The following is a 19,032-nucleotide window of genomic DNA, read 5'->3' as shown; positions in this document are numbered from 1 at the left end:
CCATCGCCATTACGAGACCACGGCAACTTTTTTCTTTCCGATAGTGTCTTCATTTCGCCTTCGGTTTCTCCAAGATGGCCGGACGGTATGCACGGGTAGGTTTTCTCCCCCGCTGTGTCGCATCTGTCACGACTCATTTGCTACCCAGACATCCATCCATACTGACACCTTCAATCAACGATAGATAAACAACCAAGATCAGGATCATGAAGATGATCACGATAATCTCGATACGCCCACCCAGCAATCATCGAATCCGCTAATACGGCAGTCAGAACGATCTCACTCCCCTCCGCCCCCATTCCACTCCAGAGCCTCGTCGCTGGAGAGGAGGAGACAGGGCGTCGATCCCACCTTGGCCGATGCCTTCGACAACGATGACGACGATAGTGATGATGAACCCGACGACAGGCAACGGTTGGTGCGCGGTAACTCATTTCCCGTAGATGCCGGTCACTCGACTCCTCCGTCACAAACACATGCCAACGCCCCTGCGCTACCTCCTAGGCAGCCGACGCAATGGCCTACACCCTCTGCTGCCAGTAACGCGGCACAAGTCCCGGGCAGGACATATGGCGCTGGTATTCAATCGGATGGTGTTTTCTCCAACATGATGGCGAGACCGGAACGAGGCGAGAAGGTGGTGGAGGAACAACCTCCGGTATGTTTATACTCACGTCGGCTTCGAGCTACTTCACCATAGACAGACAAAGCTGACATTTGATACTAGACCTACGAACAAGCAGCAGCTGATGCGGCTCCTCCGTACTGGGAAACCACGATTCTGGCACCCGGCCTCGGCGGTCCCGACGAAGTTTACATCGACGGAATGCCTGTCGGTTCCATCTTCAGCTTCATATGGAACGGCATGATCTCCATGTCCTTCCAGTTTGTCGGTTTCCTGCTCACGTATCTCCTACATTCGACACACGCTGCCAAGAATGGATCTCGTGCGGGTCTCGGTATCATTCTGATTCAATACGGTTTCTACATGAAGGGGGCTGCCCCTGGCGGCGATGGTATGAGCGGAGCGCCTCAGGATGGATATGCGCAACCGCCGGACCCTAACAGCCACGACTTCGACCCTAACGCTGTCAGCACGGGCGATGGAAATGGTGCAGGCAATAGCCTGAGCGACCTGGCGAGCTCTGAGTGGATCGCGTACATTCTGATGATTGTCGGTTGGTTTGTCTTGATCCGGGCGGTCAGCGATTACATCAAGGCGAGGCGACACGAACAGTTGGTCCTGCAGAGCCCGGACCGCGGCCTGCCCATCCCCATCATCGCGGCGGGCGAGCCTTCTGAAAGAGTGGTATGAGGCGATGGTTGCTTTTGGACGGAGTTGGAATACTTTGTTGTGGATTTAAATACACTACAACACATGGCACAGGCGTTGGCTCGGTCTAGGGAGTGTTGTGGCAAGAATCGTCATGCTCTGGTATTGGTAATGGGGCCAGCGATATAGATGCTATTGTCTCTACGGATATATGCTTACAGGGAAATTTTGCCTAATCCCCGACTCCCTGGAGAACACTCTACTTACTGCCGCTGTAAAACCGATATAGTGGCGGGCACTTACCCCACACCTTTTGGCTAGTCTAAGTATTTTAAGAAAAGTTAAAAAGCTTTATTAGTTAGTCGCCAGTTATCCTTTCAACTGTTAACTAAGTTAATAAAACTAGACATAATGTTTAAATTAATTAAAGTTTTAAATCTTATATTAAATTTATATAATATTATAAATTAAATAAAAATAGTGTTTAAAATTAATTTAATTAACTTTTTAATAAAGAATATTTATATATTATTAAGTGGTTTATTTTTTTATATATAAAATATATTTAAGCGTAATTTTTAACTTTTTAAATTTCTTATTAAAATTAATAAAAATTTAATATATTATATATAACTATATAATAATTTATTATTAAATTAGCCACTTTTTTTATTTTATTACTTTTATACAAATTAATTTAACCTTAATATTTTAAATTAATTAAAATTACTTTTTATTCGATTTATTATTTAATTTTATATCTTTTTTATATGTTCGCGTATTATAACTTATTTCGCTATAAATATTATAGCGCCTTTTACTAGTCGCTCTTCGCTTTAATAAACCCCTCGTTTCGTATTTATTAATTATTAAACGCTTCTCTTTTATCTTCTCGTTTTATAACTCTTAAGATTTTTATATAATAAAGGCTTTTTTAAATTAAACGCGCGATTTTTTAGTTTTTTAACGCTTAAAAATATTAAATTATTTTTTTATAAAGTATATATTTAATCTTTTATAAAGATTATTTTATATACTATTATATATATTTTTCTCGTTAACGTAGTTTATTATTAAATTAATTATATTATTAAATTAACTACTTTTTTATATTTTACTACTTTTATATAAATTAATTAAAATCACTTTTTATTTAATTCGTTATTTAATTTTATATCCTTTTTATATATTCGTATATTATAACCTATCTCGCCGTATATACTATAACGCCTTTCACCGGTCGCCCTTCGTTTTAATGAACCCCTCGTTCCCTATTTATTAGTCGCTAGACGTTTCCTTTTTACCTTTTCGTCTTATAGCTCTTAAGATTCTTATATAATAAAGGCTCCTTTAAATTAAACGAGCGATTATTTTATTTTTTAACGCTTAAAAAGTATTAAATTAATTTTCTATAAAGTACGTATTTAAGTTTTTATAAAAGTTATTTTATATATTATTATATATATATTTATTTTATTATTTAATTTATAATATTTAAAATTAATATCGAGGAGCTTTCTTAATAGTAAAAACTTTATTTTTAATAAAAATGAAATGTTTAATTATTTATTAAAAATTAAACGACGTTTAAAAGTTATAAGTGCTAGTCGTCTTTAAACACGACGAGTTAAATATAAACGTTTAAAAATATATATTTAATATATTAATTATTTTATCCGGGTAATAAAATACTAAACTAAATATATTAAATTTAAATTTAATATTATTTTTTATAAAAATAATAAAATACGTAGCTTTAAAAGTAATAAAACATTTTAACTTTATAATATAATTTATTAACGTTTTAATAAATAGTTCGATTTTTTTTAAGTTAATATATTTTAATAATAAATAAAGTATTATATTTAACGGTTAAAATAAGTAAAAAAAGTAAAAAAGTATATTAAGTATAATAATGTAGTTATTTTTATAATATTTTTCGAATTCGGCCGAAATATAGCTTTCATAATCGTTTAAGATAAAAAAGCGATAAGGGCTTTTCGTCCGTGCTTTAATATATTTATAGAAATATCGAATTGAATTTATTCCGTTATTAGTTTAGCCGTTAAAAGTCGAATTAATTACTTATTTACCCGGTAAGTTATATTAGTTTTAAACGATTAAGAACGGCGGGATATATTTAATAATTATTAATTATTCTTAAGTATTAAGTTAAACTAATTTCGTTTTTTATAATAATCGGCGCGTATTATAACGAATATTAACTCGATTATATTGATTATAAAGCCGGTTTCGTTAAAATTATATATATTTTTATTTAAAATGCCGTATTTAGTTTTAATATTCGCGATTAGCGCGAATTAGCCGGAAATAATACTTATATCTTCTTAAAATGCCTTTTAATAATTATATTAACGATTTATTTAAGCCTTGTGGTCTAGGTTACGTATTTAATTTTACTATTAAGTTATTTTTATTAAAGAAAACTTTTAATTAAAGGTAATTATAATAATATTTTAATAATTATAAATAAATTTATAAAGTATATTTACTTTTTATTATATAAAAGATTTAATAATATTAAACGACTTAATTTATATATTTTTTCGTATCATTATTAATAATAATAAGTTATTTAAAAAAAATTATATATTATTAAATTTTAAAAATCTTTTATAATATAATTTAACGTTAAATATAAGCTATTTATAACTTATTATCTTTAAATAAGTAAATAAACTAAATAAATTAATTAAACTTTAAAATAATACTTATGTTATTATATTAATTACGAGTAAAATAACTAAGTTTTATTATTATTTATAATACTACGGGCGATTATTATATAATAAAATAAATATAGCGATACGGTTTTATTACTACGGTTTAATCGAGGTATAAGTAATAAAATTAATAAAAACGTAGCTTAAAAATCTATGTTATAAAATTAAATAAATACGCGATAAAAGTAAGCTTAATTAAAGGCCCGTGATTTTATATTATAAGCTAAGTCGATTTATATTATTAAACGTACTTTTATTTAATAGGTATAAAATGTTAACTTATTTCGGTGATTTAACGCCGTAATATATAATATACTTTATTTATAATAATACGAATAATAAAATTACGAGTATAATTTAAAAATTATTAAAAAGCTGTTAAAAAAAGTTAATATTAATTATAATTATATAAGTTAAAAGATTAAAGTAATTATAAATTACTTTATAATAAAAGTTTATTTTTTTTAAAAAGCGAATATAAAATACGTCGATTATATAAAGTTAAAGGGATTAAATTTTTAAACGAGAAAAAAAATCTATTTTTATAATAAAATATTAAATTTAAATAATTAAGTAAAAAACTAAACTTTTAAGAAACTAAACTATTTAAAATTATAAAACTAATTTTAAAAACTAATTACTAATTATTATTATTTAAACTAGCTTTTAAAATCGCGAAATCGATTTATAAATAAAAATTAAAACGAATTAATAAAAATATAAAGTCGAAATAATTTTTAATAAAAAACGAATTAAACGAATATAAAAACACTTTAATAAATAAAAAAGTTACTTATTAAAATATAATATATAAAAATGTTAACGAGGTTTTTTAAACGTTAAAAATATAATAACTAATAAATTAAATAGAATTAAAAAAAGAGAAATTTATAAAGTTTTAATTTATTACGTTAAAACCTTTATTAATTTAAATAATTATCGCGACCTCGAACTTTAAACGTTTTTATTTTTTTTATTTTTTTAAAAAAACGAAAACCACGTTATATTAGCTTTATACTTTAAAAACGTGCTATTTTTTAAACTTTATAAACGAATTAAACGAGTAATAACTTCACTTATTTTTTAATTAAAGCTTTTCGCGTTTTAAGCGATAATACTTCTTTAAAATCTATTATAAAAAGTAAATAAAGACTTTTAATTTATTATAAAATTAATTAATATAAATATATTCTTAGTACTTTATAACGCTTTTTATTATTACGTACTTTTACTCTTTAAAAATATAGCGAAAATACACTATAATTTTAAATCTAAAATTATTAAAAATAAAATAAAGCTACAATAATAAGCCGTAAAACTTTTTAACTTTAAGCCGGGATTTTTTAATATAATTAGTTATTATAATAAACGTATATTATAAAAAAGGAAAAAAAATTATAAAAACTCGATATAATGACACGTATCGAATATTAATAATAATTAACTATTTTAAAAATAAACTAAATAAAAAAAGAAAACTATAGTATAACTTAACTTAATTATAGAATTAAACTTACCTTTACTACTTTAAAGTACGTATAAAGTTTAATATAAAAAACTACTTTACGAGATAATACTAACGAATTTATTTATAATAATATTATAATGTGTTTAAACTAACCACTACGCTATAAAATAAAAGCTTCGGGAATAACTAGACGGTTATTTCTGTTTTAATTCTACGCCTTAAGTGCTACCTCGTAGGGGACTAACCTACCGATCGTAATAAATAATAAGCTTTATTATATTATAATATTTAACTACGTTTAAAAACGATTTAGTATATAATAAATAATATAGACTAAATAATATAAAATAAATAAATAAAGTTAAATTATTAATAAAAGAATTAATAAAAGAATTATATAATAATAAAAGAGATTATTAAAAAGAGGGAAATATATAATAATAAAGGATTTTTATATATTTTATATAAATACTTTTTACTTTAATAATTAATTTAAGTATTAATTTAATTTATTAATAAAATAAATAACCTTAGTAATTTTAATATATAAATACTTTTTTCATTACTTTTATTAATATATTATAAACTAAGTGTTATTATTTATTATATTAATAAAGCGTTTTTTTATTACACGTTTAAATACTTTTTAATTAATATAAACTTAAATAATATTTATTATATATTAACGTTTTTTAAATACTTTTTATTATATAATATTATATATATTAAAGCTAATATTTTATTAAACTTAATTTTTAAAAAAAAGTTAATTAAATTTTATTATTATAGCTAATAGTGTACTTTAAAAAAATAAGTTTAGATACCGATATACTGCTCGCCCCAGTTTTATTAGCGTAGTGGCGGTCAAGGGGATATGCACCTATGAAGTAGTGACATTCACCTCCCGCATGGCCCCCCCACTATCCCTAATCCCAGTTGCATCTCTGTCACGTCACTCCACGCCCTGTCAGAACTTCAAGTGTGTCTATCATCACTCCGGACGAAAAGCTACATACCTGACCTGATTCATAGTTTCGAGCCGGGATAGTCACATCTCCATACTGTCCACCTCACCCCTGCCCATCAATTACCTGAGAAGCATCTCGTCGTTCTTATAGCCTAAACCATCATTATTGACTTTGGATGCGCTACTGTCGTCAAGACAAACAGCAACAGCTCAGCGCTTTCAACTGTCGACGAGCCTACTTCGTTCAAGAGACTTGTTCATATCATATTTCTCTCTCGAATAGAGCCCTGTAATAGCCGCAGCACATAACCCTGGCAGCTGCTCGCAGATTCCCGTGGTCACTCGGGAACCTTGCCGCCCAATCCATTCAAGAAAAGAATCAACTAGGAAGATACTCAAAACAGTCAAAGTGCCACCACAAAACCCCCGCCCCGGAGCATACCTGCTCAACTATCTCCGCCGCAGCCGTTGTTGCACCCTCATCTCCAGCAGCCCTCAACCTTACCACCACCGCATCGCTTCGGTACTTGCAACCCAGCAGCAGCAGCTACCCCGGCATCTCCAAGCCAGATCCCTCAGCACCAGAACCATGGCCTGGCGCAGCAGCGGCTCCTCCAACGAGACCCTGGTCGAGAACCTGTGGAAGCACGGCCTGCTGACGTCGCCGGCCGTCAAGGACGCCTTCCTACGCGTGGACCGGGCCCACTACGCGCCCGCCTCGCCCTACGAGGACAGCCCCCAGCCCATCGGCCACGGTGCCACCATCTCGGCCCCGCACATGCACGCCAACGCCGTCGAGGCCCTGCTGGAGTACATACTGCCGCCATCCTCCTCCAAGAATGGAGAAGTTAGCGGCAAGGCTGGTCGTCCCCGCCGTATCCTGGATATCGGTTCCGGTAGTGGTTACCTGACCCACGTCCTGGCCGAGCTTGCGGGCGAGGACGGCGTCGTCGTCGGCGTCGAGCATATCCGCGAGCTCAAGGAGCTCGGCAAGCGCAACATGGCCAAGAGCCCCGGCGGGCGGGCCCTGCTCGAGAGCGGCCGGTGTCGGTTCCGCGTCGGCGACGGGCGCAAGGGCTGGGTCGAGCCGAGCCCGCGCGAAGGTCTGCCGCCCGTGGGCGGTCACGCGGGCGTCATACCGGCTGCTACCACTACACAAAACGACGGCGACGACGCTGCACGGGACGGTGGAACTGGAAACGGAACCAAGGATGAGGAGGGCGGTTGGGACGCGATCCACGTGGGCGCGGCGGCCGAGAAGCTGCATGAGGAGCTGGTGCGGCAGCTGCGGGCGCCGGGGCGCATGTTCATCCCCGTCGGCGGGCGCGACGGGTGGGACCAGTACATCTGGACGGTCGAGAAGGACGGCGAGGGGAACGTGGCGAAGCGGCGCGGGTACGGGGTGCGGTACGTGCCGCTGACGGATGCGCCGGGGGCGGTGGGGAAGAAGGTGGGGGAGTTGTGATGGATGATGGTGATGATGACTTGGGAGGTTTCGAGCACGGAGGATGCATGTGTATTATGATGCAAGAAAGTGGTGTCTCTCGCCTGCTCTACGGAATGATCCTGCATCGTCGCAACGATTGGAATTACTAGGGGACGTCCTATTTTCTATCTGCAAACCCAATGGCAACATGTTCTATAAAGTCCATTACAGCCTGTCCTTCGAAGCAATACTACACACACACTACCTGCTCAATCATAATCTGCCAAGTGAAGGTGACCGCAACGAGTAATTATTCCCCTAAAAATAAAGCCATTTACATAGAAGAGTGTTGGGACCAAAGGCTGGAGATGCATTGATGTTGTTGTTCTATCTACAGCCGTTCTGGCTTGCTAGCTAAGCTCATATGGGGAAACAGGCAGCCCCAGGTGGGCTGGTGGCCTGGAGCCACAACAAAGACTGAAATTCTGTTCAACCGCAGTCTGTCCCCATCGACGTCGTCAACTCCAATGAACCAGGTCCTTCGTTGTTCCGTTTTCGGTTCTGGTGGTTTGACCGTTGTCCTCGAGAGGTGTTGTACTAGCCATATCCCGATTGAAGTCCATAGTACTAGGCAAAGCTGACTATTCATGTGTAAAGTCCATCCAGTCCGTGGTCGATCCATCCAGGAATCAACACGGGGCAGTTGGCTCAGCGGCGGCTTCCTCGCCTTCAGAAGCCTCGCCCAACGCTACACCACCGGTGGTTGGGGGCAGTATCTCATCTCCAAAGACTGCGTTGGGCAAGAAACCCAAGTCCCCGTCATCGAGTTGGTGGCTTTCCCAGAAGTCATCGAGAATTTCTCCATGAGACGGTGTCGCCGCCGAGTCTAACTGATCTTCTCCTGGTGCCCATAAAGTATTTTCTCCATCGTGAGACTTGGGGGATCCTTGCCCCCGGCTGTTGGGCATAGCTTCCGTGGAGCAGGAGCTCTCATTATCCGAAGAGTCCTGGGAGTCAGAAACTGACTCCCCATCTTCTGAACCGAGGCATGGCGTACCTCTCCTCTTTTTGCTCTCTTGACAACAAGCTGGCCCCTCCATCTCTTCATCGACGCTCGCGCTTGCGCCAGCACAAGGCCCATCACGACAGCGGTCCCAGCCCCAGCGCTGTTCATCGGTCATGGAGGTAAGATCCTTATATGATCTAACTTCGACCAAAACTTCCTGGGCAAGCGCTTCCTCATCTTCTGTCGACCAGTCAATTTGGCGTTCCATATAGAAGCGTAAGACTTGATGCGCCGAGTTTCGTGCATAACCGACTGCTCGGATGTACTCTCGTCTTTGCTCTCCATCCTTGAAGTTACCATATTCGAACAGAAGCCTCACAACGTCAGTCCTACCGAGTGCTGCAGCTCCCTCCATCGCCGTCATCCCTTCCTCGGTAGCCCCAGAAGCATGGACTTCAGCACCTAGCTCGAGTAACCATCTTACGAGGCCGAGGGATCCTTTGATAGCAGCTAGTTGTAGTGCTGTTCCTCCGGCGAAATGGGCAGGTGGTGCGTTCACGTCTGCACCACGGCTAACTAAGAGTTCAGCACATTGCATATCTCCTCTTTCCACTGCGAACTGAAGGGAAGTTCGACATACTTCCGGCAGTAAGTCCCAGTAGATTTCGGTAAAGATGGCATCGGGAAACTTCACAGTAAAGATATCCTCAGGAGGGCCGCCCCAGCAGGGTCGATCATTGACGCTGACACCGCGGCTCAACAGAAGTCTTACTACATCAAGATCACCTTCCAGTACTGCGTATTGGAGGGCGGTATGTGACCACCGATATCGTTGTGTCGGATCAAAACCGAGATCCATTATTTGTTCAAGTTCGTTTGCCGAGCACCCACCCTGGATAGCCAAGAAACCTATGGCAGCGTCTGCTCTGAAACCAGAATTGATGAACTTGTTTTGTGCTTCTTCGGAGGAATGGGGATACTGGTTTTTGTTGAATGCATGCTGGCATGACGATAGTGGGAATCGCTCCTCAATGACTTCAAGGAATGGATTAAACCAGGGATATGAGCGATTCGGACCCAACAAACTTGGTGGTTGTGATAGCAGCACATCGATGATGCTTAATAGATGTGTGGACCCCCATCCAACCACTACATTCACTAGATTCATCAGTGCTACCAGTTCCCAGCACTCATCGACGAACTCAGGCCTTCTCCGTCTCAATAAATCGTGGAGCATTGGTAAGTACTTCACGCAGTTATTAGGGCGTATGATATCGCAGATCAACTCTAAGGTGGATGAGCTGTAGGCTTGTGGATAGCGCTTGAGGACCGAACTCAATGGTCTATAGTCCGGCTCCCGGTCTCTCAGATAGGTAGCCAGAGCATCAAGCTGTGCATTTTGAGGGATGGGATCGACAGGAGGAGGCGTGAACACCAACACCGTTGGACCAGGAGGTGTGCAGGGGCTTGCTGTGCCGAGAACGTTATGTCAGTGCGACTAGTACTCTTTTCCATTTGAGAGTCACGTACCATCTCGCAATCTCTCTTGAGTTGTGTAGAAATTCCGACATGTCTCTTTTCTGATCTTCTGGTCAGACCATTGAATACCAGTCACGACCACAACACTCTTCTTCCCTTGGCTTTGGCGTTTCTCGACTCGATGTGTGATGTAGTTCCGGGTTGCTTTCGGATTGTTTCGGAAGAATCCCCAAGACTTCAAGCGAGACTGGTAGTCTTTCAGCCTGCAGCTCCCTGTCATTTAACGCCGTTGCATCTTCATCACTGGGATATCCATCACTAGGAGAGAAACCTACGTTGCGCTGAAACCCTCACTCTTCATCCGATCGCGGATCTCTTCTACTTGCAGCTTCTCCTGGAGAAGAAGGTACCAGATCCTCATCTTGTGTTTCTCCCGCTCCCTCTCACGGAGACTCACCGGGGACTGATATGGCATGATCGCGGTTGGTGAGGAAGTGAGGGAATCTAGTTGGTCTGAGGCAGCCGATGACTTCTTAGAGTGTGGTTTTAAGCAATTGTAGAAGCGTGAGTGATGTTAATTACGGGTATAGACACAGTCTGTAGTTTCAATGGGAGCGCTTGGGAGCGTTAGACAATGATGAATCTCGAGTCTGCTGATGGGGTTGGGCGGGATCAGGCTGAACGATGGGATTGCAGTACTGCTTAATGCAGGACTTACCGACATCGCTGTTCTCAAATTCGATCTAGGCCGGCTTCGCTGGATCACTGTCACGCGTAGTTTCCTCAACGCCACTGTCGTCGCCGCTGGCTGATCTGGTTGGCTCGTTCCAGAACTTGCAGTAGCTGAGGCCGGGGAGTGATTCTTGTCCGCCTAAGCCAGGCGTTCCAGTTCTGGAATGAACCAATCAGGATCTCTCGTAAAAATATGCGCAGCGTAATCCGGGCAAGCGCAAGCTTGTTATTTATTTTTACGATGGAATATACCCCGTAAGGCTCGAGTCAAAATCGATGGCAGCGATGATTGCTATGCAAAATCGCGTACCATGCTGGTTCCGTATCACCATTTACTGTTTGGAACAGTACTAACTTCGTACCTCTACTGCGCAATGAATCGAAATCTCCCAAGGGTGAATTTGTGTCTTGCTCTCCTCGGGAGCAACGCCGTTGACCAGAATCCAGACATGCAGGGCGTCTCAATCAGCCCAGTTTGCGAGGACTAGCAACATGTATGTACTCTATGTGCCTCTCAGGGGTGTATTACCTCGATACATCCCGTGGGATCCGCTGGCCAGATATCATTGGACTATTCCAATTGTTCGTAAATTATTCTCATTGGTCTATTCCAAGAGCTGCCCTTACCCCCCCCCCCCCCCAGCCCCAGCCCCAATAATACTTTAATGCCGGTTTCCGACGCTGGTAACACCCTCCAGACTGCCTGTCGATCATTGTAAGTACATATGATGACTGAGCAGATGTTGTGAATCTTCCCCTAGCAATGAAGAATTTTCCAGGATGATGCTAATATATAATGGGCTTCCCATGCCCGAAGGTCAGCGTTCTGCACACACGCAACATAACCCGACCCTAAACCGAGCAAAACAGCAGCTGCTATTATAGCACCACAGCACAACTGCTATCAACATGGCCTTGCCGCCCCAAGTCATCATTGCTATTGTTGGCCTCTTTCTAGCTATACCCCCTGCTTTCGCTATACTATGGAGGTTGGCGCCATACACGTGCGCACAGGGTACCGCACAGCATCCATACACACCAGCTTTCATTGTCATGACTCCTACCCTACATGGTCAACCTACTGAGGGTAAGGGAACTGACCAAGACGCAGTATAAGCCATGGAGGAAGGAAGCTTACACCGTATTGCTGAACTGGAATAAAGTGACCAACCCCGTAAGACATGGGCCCTGATATATCGAAAATGGGGGGCTTTACTAACATTACATAGCATAGGTACGATCTTTCAGAGGAATTCTGTCATCGGTGCCCGGGGCAGCCAAATACCCCATCCGCTTTAATGCGTACCGACTGCCTGCTGTGAGTCCCCAGCTCTAAGGGACAACAAGCTTTGACGGCTCAGGTGCATACGATGCTACGACAGACTACATGCATGCTTGGTCTCGCTTGTTTTACTTCTCTACCCGTTCCCTTCCCGGTTCTCTTCCCATCTATCCCACTCTCATTCCAGCCTGCGGCAGCCGGGGTTACTCTTCTACGACTTGCCGGAGCGGAGGACTTTGGCGGGTGGCATTACGTGACCCGATTTTGTTCGCGAAGGCCCAGAAGCTGTGCCCTGCCCCTTTTCCACCTTTCAACGACTTCCACATCGGAGTTTCTCGTATTGAATGGCACCATATTGGCTTTCTGTCGAGAAAATACAGTGAATTTGTGAACGGGAAGGAGGAGAAGACGGCCGTGTTTTTCCTTAGCTACAGTGTATAATATACTATACACAGAAGTGGAGATCGGCATCACGTGAATGCTAGGTTCTCGGGATTTAATATGGTGCTTGTACTGATGGGTAATAGGAAAATAGAAATCAAGACTTCTTATTTCCCAATTCCTACCGCGGGCGGTCTTGTGTGGTTCAAGGGTAGCTTGGGCTGTCGCTCAAGTAATATCTAGGCAACAAGGGCTTTTTCAACATCTTTCCTTTGCATTCCATCCTCTTGTATTCGTCGTCTCCTAGGTGTTTCTGTTTGCTAATTCTAACGAGGCAAAGGCTCATCATTGAAGTTCGACATACACCAAGAAAGGCCAATTTCCAGATCCGCAAACAGAACCCTTCCGACTTTTCAAACGAGAATTCTGTGGTTTAGAGCGAATGAGTCTATACTTAAGAACAAAATCAAGTTATAATCGGAGTGGATGGTGATGATCCAATCGTACAACCCCTGGCGAGTGGGTTACTGATACTCACAAGCCACTTATGACCGAGTGAGAAGTAAAAGATCCGGCAATATATATATAAGACGAGGTCTAAAGTCATAAAACACACAACACGACTCACGATCATCCAAGTAAACATTCATTGAAAGAGTAATGTATGTCTCGCTCCCAGCTGCGCGGCGCCCATATTCCGCCATATCTCATAAAATGCGCAATGCGTAATATACATGAAGTGAAAATGAAATCAAAGAAAGAAAATGATGTGAAAATGCCCAAAGCGCCGACCCAGTCCAATGTCCAGAGTCAAGAAGAAAGAGGAGAAGAAGAGAAGTAAAACCTAACAACCCCTTTCCAGAAGTCAAGCCCCTATTCCTGCTCAAGAAAAGTACTTAGCCCCGAGCTTCCCACCCGAGTTTACATCCGCAACGGCCCTAGCCGTCTTGTTGCCGCCGCTACCAGTCGAGTAGTAAACAGCGACGTACTCTGCACTATAGACGCCGCCCGACGTGGTATCCGCGACCGGCGTCGTCTTCCCCCCTTGTTGGGGAACGCGCCGCCGATGGCGAGGTTCATGAGCAGGAAGTGCGGCTTCGTCACGGCCTCCTTCCAGGCGCTGGCCTCGATCTTGCCCGGCAGGATCTGGTGGTACTGCACGCCGTCGACGAACCACGTCATCTTCTCCTGGCCGGCGCCGCCCGTGCGGTCCACCTCGAGCGCATACGTGTGGAAGTTGGCCGGGCACGGCTTGCCCGGGCAGCCCGCCTTGCTGCTGCCGATGCCTTCGTTCTCGTTGCAGGGGCCGCCGGGGGCGGTGCCGCAGTGCAGGGTGGCGTATACTTTGTCCTCGCCGTTGACGCTTTCCAGGATGTCGAATTCGCCGACCATGGGCCAGTTTCTGTGGAAAGAAGAGGATTTAGTTGGGGTGGACGGACTTGGGGCTATAGGGATAGCTACGGAGATGGATTGGAAAGGAAAAGGAGGGGACTTGTTGTAAACTCACGTGTAAACGCCGCGGAAGGCCGCTCCTAATGTCCAGAACGCTGGCCAGTACCCTAGTGGCTGAGCAACCTTGGGCGTGCTCAGGCTGGCCTGGATGCGCACTATATATGGTAGACTAGGTTAGCAAATGTCGTATGATAATGACATAGGGTAGACGGTTAGGGAAGCAGTGAGTGGCATGGGGAGGAATAAAAAAGGGAGTAACCTACTCTTGCCGCCAACGGGCGCCAAAAAGTCCTTGCGCTGCGTCTCGATGCGGGCCGAGGTCCAGGTCTCGCCCTTCTTGATGGCGGTGATCTTGACGTTGCCCTTGCCGTCGAGCTGGACGTTGGCCGGGTCCTTGGTATAGGTCTGGATCTCGCCCGTGCCGAAGTGGGCGGCGCCGCCCGGGGTACGACGTGCCCGTCGTGAAGATCCAGTTATCGGCCTTGGGAAGGCTGCCCGCGGCGCCCTCGAAGTCGTCGCTCCAGGCCAGCGTGAAGCCCTCGACGGCGGGGACGGCGGCCCGGACGACGGCCGGGGCGGTGGCCGCGGCGAGCAGGGTGGTGAGCAGGCTGAGACGGTAGGCCATGGTTTTGTAAGGGGGGGGGGGATCATCTGATAGTTCAAGGTTTGGAACGGAGCTATAAGATGCAGAAGAAAGCTGAATAGATTCGAATGAAAGGATGAAGAAGTTGTCTCTCAGAGATGAGTCGAAACCGGCTCGTGAAGAAAGATAAGAAGAGGGAAGAAGAAGAATAAGCAACCTGCTGCTGATGTGACTGTGAGCTGATAGGATGAAGAGGAAAAGAGAGACCAGATGAACGATTCATAGGACTCATATATACAAGTTCGACGCCGTGTCGAAAATAGATTTGAGGCTCTCTAGACGTTCGGATGTTTGTTTATGTAGAATATCCTGGCCTGTTAATCTAAATGAAATCTTCTAAGGCATGGATCCCGATATAGTGGTATGAACCCTCGCACTGCCCAGGAGACATACAGTATTTTGAGTAGCAGTTGAGCTGCCAATTGTGGAGTAGCGATCCGCCGGACCCCTGACTATAGCTTCGAGTCAAGGTCTCACCCATGATGAGTCGCCCAGGGTTTCGAAACAATCCCCGCATCTAGGCCAGCTTAGAGAGCTGAGAAAGCTAGGATAGCTAGGAGATAATCTATCTCCCTCATTTGCTGCCGTCTTAAACAGGGAGCCAAGCTTCAAGGTCACCACGCGACGAACCTTAGGGCTATAAATAAAGATATTCCCTATAATACATACTCGAATCTATAATCACTGCGATGGGGGTACTTCATGCTATACTGAACCCTTCACAGAGCCTGGAAACTATAGTAGATTACTGTCTCGGTTTTGAGCTCAGCTGACCTGTCGATGTGATGTTGTCAAATCGGAGCAAAGTTGCTGAAGAGCACCACCGGGACCAGGGCTATATAACCTTTTGGGAAGTTGAATAGACTGATATGTATCGCCCAGGCTTGGATATTCTTAATCTGAAGGTTCGTTTGGACAGGTCGGAACATTGTTAGAGTTGTTTATCACACAGCTGTCGAGAACGACCAGCTGAGCGGTGCGAAAGAGTTGAACAGGCGATTGCGGATCCGGGCCTACGATCATTCCTTGGTAGCAGCTCTGCCGCTGCCATTGAGCCTATCTTGTGGAGCCAGTCCCGAGAAAAGTACCGCCAGGGTACTACATATGCATGTGAGGGGTAAACAAGCATCATGTCGAGTCAAGTCGAGGCAATAAATAGGCAGCGCTCCGGCGAAACAGTCCGAGTGGGTCCGGTGCGGAAACACCGCGCTTCACCATAGAGAGAACATCAGTGGCCACACACTCCCGTGTCCTCCTGCTGAAGCTCGTTCAGAGCTGAGAGAACATCCCGCCAATCGCCGTGGGCGAAATTTGTGAATGGAGATGATCACTGTCGTATCATCACAGTGGGCGAATGGTGGCTGAGCCCGTGCTGACTCGTTGGGTTGTGTCATGTCCAGAGCTTAAAAATGGGACCCCTCCTCCCCCCCAATCAGTCACCCAGGGGGGCGGTATCCAGGGTCGTCTGAGCTATTCATACCCAGGTAACAACGCCATTCCAAGCAATTTAGTAAGCGGCCGGGCCTCTACGTGTGCATACAATCCTACGCAGACGTCATTCCAACGCTCCTCGTTACTTATGGTAACCCATTCGCAATCCGGCCATGACCGGGATGTTTTAAAATAGACTAAACATGCCTGCTTCTATGCTTCTAGGGGCGAGCTATGGATCATAATGGAACAGGCCACTCTTGCCATGATGTCGAATGAATGAATATGTGCGCAACAGCAGAGCTTGCTCTTCACCGCCCGCCCACACCATGATCCGACTACCTACCTACGCAGTCCTCGGGCCCCGGCCCGCTCAAAGGCTGCTGGGCTTCTTGAGCCGCACCAGCGCCTCCTGGACGCACGACATGACGAGGCGCCAGAGGCGCTGCCGGATCAGCACGCGCCCGTCGTCGGCCCAGGAGGTGTCGCGCTCGCACGCGAGCCAGTCGTCGACGCGCACGTCGGGCGCGTGGAACCAGACCGTGTGGTTCATGGTGGTCTCGATCGAGAAGCCCGTCACGGGCCGCGCCGTCGCCAGGTTCGCCGTGTAAATGAGGAACAGGTCCGACAGGAAGGCCAGCAGCGCGAGGTGCGTCTCGCGCGAGGAGGAAGAAGTCTCGGGGCGCATCATGGATGGGTCAACGCGCACGAAGCTCTGCATGCAGAAGTGCGAGGGGTTCAGGTCCATCGTGTTGGGCTGCTCATCAGTCCCCATCGGCCGGTCGCGCGGCAAAATGCGCCATTGGAACGGGTCCCGCCAGATGTCGAGCATCTCTCTAGGGTACCCGCCCTCCACGAGACAGGCCTCAGCGCTGTCCTCGTCGATGTCGTCCGGGTCGCCATGGCCGAACTGAGGCATGGCTTCGCTGTACTTCAGCATCGCTGGTGGTGGCGGCGCCTGGCTTGCCGCCGACGCGTCATGGTCCGACCGCTTCTGGAACCCGACGATGGCGGTAAAGTGTACGACATTACCGCCCTGGATGGCGCGCACTAGGCGCGACGAGAAGGAGCGGCCGTCCGAGAGGCGCTCGACGTGGTACGCGACCTTCTCGTAGGGGTTCCCCGGCAGCAGGAAGGTGGACTGCAGCGAGTGCACGTCGTGGGTGGCCGGGACTGTCTGCTGCGCGGCGGCGACGCACTGGCCGAGGAGGTAGCCGCCAAAAACGGAGCGCGCTTTTTCGCCCGGCGTCTCGAAGGGGCTGTATGGGGTAAGTAGAAGAACTACATGTCAGTAATCTGTATGTGTGTGTGTGAAGGTCAATCAATCGACCATGAATATGATGAATAGGGAGAGAAAGAAGAAAAAAGAAGAAAGACCAACTGGGTATTAACGAAGACGTCCGTCGCGGATCCGGGGAGTCGGGTCACTGCGACCACTGGCTCGGCGGGGCAGAGTTGGGGCATGCTTGTAAGAAGTGTGTTTGCTGCAGGCTTAGGTTAAGGTTGGTTACACTTGGAACCTGGGCACATTAGCATTAATCAAATTGGAAGCATGCTAGATTTGTACGTCTCACACGGTCCAGGAGATGCGCCGCGGCCGGGATTTTACTGCTGTCGACGCTGCTCTACTGATTGGCTCTTACGCAGATGGGATGTTGTGGCGTCGGTCTCGACTTCCTATTCTCAACGACAGAAGCCGAACTGCGCGTGTCCCAAAGCGGTACAAGCCGAGGTAGACGAGACTCACCTTCACAGCTGAACATCGTACCCACTTTCAGCGGCCAAGACTACAACCCTGGTTACCAAAACGCTTGATCCGAATATGCAGGATGAAAAGTGTAAGCATACGATAACTTTTACAAAGCTATGTAGGCATCTCAGGTCCGAATGGAAAGTTGGTGGCCAGATTCTTCGATAAACCAGCCTCAGAAGGGCACACCCGCCGGTTCAGGTCGCAACGATACGGTGTCTCCATGTCTCCCAAATCCTCAATTCATTCCTCATCTCCATCCTCACTTTCGAGGACCCAGTCGAACAAATCTTCCACATCAGTTACGGCCGGTACCCAGTTTGTACTTTTGTTGAAGTTCGCTCTGATCTCCCCGAAGCATTGGTACCAGTGCACGATGCCCCGTTTGGTGTCCAGCAAGAGGCAGGGGTTGTTACGCCAGCCATACGCTAGGCCGACGACGCTGGACGGAATGCTATCCTCATCCATAAGCTCCATAGGTTCCGAGCTCAATCGGAGATTGTGGCCCCAATTCACACCCGGCAGGCCATAGCCCGAACCCGGCGACGCTTTTGGGGGCAAGCTGCGACCAAATGGCGAAGTTACCATCGAGGGGCCGCTTCGGGGGTTGTCCCATCCCACACTGATATGTCCTTGTTGCGGAGGTAGGGAAGATCACGGCGCAGCTCAATTACTTCGTCTGTCTTCCCCATGCATCGCAAGTTGTCCATGTGAGGCCAACCCTTTGCAGGCGGTTTCAAGACGTCCGACTCGTCGAGATAAATCTTGGTTATGAAAGTGTAGTAGTCGCGCTCGGCCGAGATGGTCTCGTCCCGAGAATATTGGATGTCCACCAGCCCGGATACTTGATACTCTATGGCGTCTCGGATTTTATTTTGACCCGCATTGTATGCATAGTTTCCCAGATAGTACGTCAGTAGCAGCCAAGCCAACAAGAGAGAAGATGGTAGGATAATAGGGAGGGGATATGTTTGAATCTCGCCAAGTCCAACCCA

At 44.5% G+C, this 19,032-nt stretch overlaps 6 protein-coding genes across 6 annotated transcripts; 2 read left to right on the top strand and 4 right to left on the bottom strand.

Annotated features, from left to right (window-relative positions):
* Window positions 1–74: 74 nt before the first annotated feature.
* Window positions 75–1,318, top strand: PG994_006882 (uncharacterized protein; the record flags this gene model as incomplete). The annotated part of the gene is made up of 3 exons (XM_066858291.1): window positions 75–95; window positions 185–661; window positions 731–1,318. 3 exons carry the CDS (start codon window positions 75–77, stop codon window positions 1,316–1,318), a joined length of 1,086 nt encoding a protein of 361 aa, XP_066717560.1.
* A 5,726-nt stretch (window positions 1,319–7,044) lies between these two features.
* On the top strand, window positions 7,045–7,920 carry PG994_006881 (Protein-L-isoaspartate(D-aspartate) O-methyltransferase; the record flags this gene model as incomplete). The annotated part of the gene is made up of 1 exon (XM_066858290.1): window positions 7,045–7,920. One exon carries the CDS (start codon window positions 7,045–7,047, stop codon window positions 7,918–7,920), a length of 876 nt encoding a protein of 291 aa, XP_066717559.1.
* A 650-nt stretch (window positions 7,921–8,570) lies between these two features.
* PG994_006880 (ankyrin) lies at window positions 8,571–10,841 on the bottom strand (the record flags this gene model as incomplete). The annotated part of the gene is made up of 3 exons (XM_066858289.1): window positions 8,571–10,357; window positions 10,418–10,629; window positions 10,702–10,841. The coding sequence occupies 3 exons, from the start codon at window positions 10,839–10,841 to the stop codon at window positions 8,571–8,573; spliced, it is 2,139 nt and encodes a 712-aa protein (XP_066717558.1).
* A 2,803-nt stretch (window positions 10,842–13,644) lies between these two features.
* On the bottom strand, window positions 13,645–14,838 carry PG994_006879 (carbohydrate binding family 6; the record flags this gene model as incomplete). The annotated part of the gene is made up of 5 exons (XM_066858288.1): window positions 13,645–13,756; window positions 13,819–14,163; window positions 14,269–14,368; window positions 14,477–14,624; window positions 14,695–14,838. 5 exons carry the CDS (start codon window positions 14,836–14,838, stop codon window positions 13,645–13,647), a joined length of 849 nt encoding a protein of 282 aa, XP_066717557.1.
* Window positions 14,839–16,660: 1,822 nt separating this feature from the next.
* PG994_006878 (palmitoyl-CoA hydrolase) lies at window positions 16,661–17,751 on the bottom strand (the record flags this gene model as incomplete). Its single annotated transcript, XM_066858287.1, has 2 exons — window positions 16,661–17,546; window positions 17,669–17,751. The coding sequence occupies 2 exons, from the start codon at window positions 17,749–17,751 to the stop codon at window positions 16,661–16,663; spliced, it is 969 nt and encodes a 322-aa protein (XP_066717556.1).
* A 529-nt stretch (window positions 17,752–18,280) lies between these two features.
* PG994_006877 (uncharacterized protein) lies at window positions 18,281–18,888 on the bottom strand (the record flags this gene model as incomplete). The annotated part of the gene is made up of 2 exons (XM_066858286.1): window positions 18,281–18,599; window positions 18,623–18,888. Coding segments are annotated over 2 exons (585 nt in total), but the record flags the coding sequence as incomplete, so codon positions are not given.
* Between the last annotated feature and the right edge of the window lie 144 nt (window positions 18,889–19,032).

The sequence above is a fragment of the Apiospora phragmitis genome, assembly GCF_038363925.1.
Source record: "Apiospora phragmitis strain CBS 135458 chromosome Unknown utg000006l:1.0-5683423.0:1.0-5690449.0, whole genome shotgun sequence".
NCBI lineage: Eukaryota > Fungi > Ascomycota > Sordariomycetes > Amphisphaeriales > Apiosporaceae > Apiospora > Apiospora phragmitis.
This window is presented reverse-complemented; position numbering and strand designations above follow the sequence as displayed.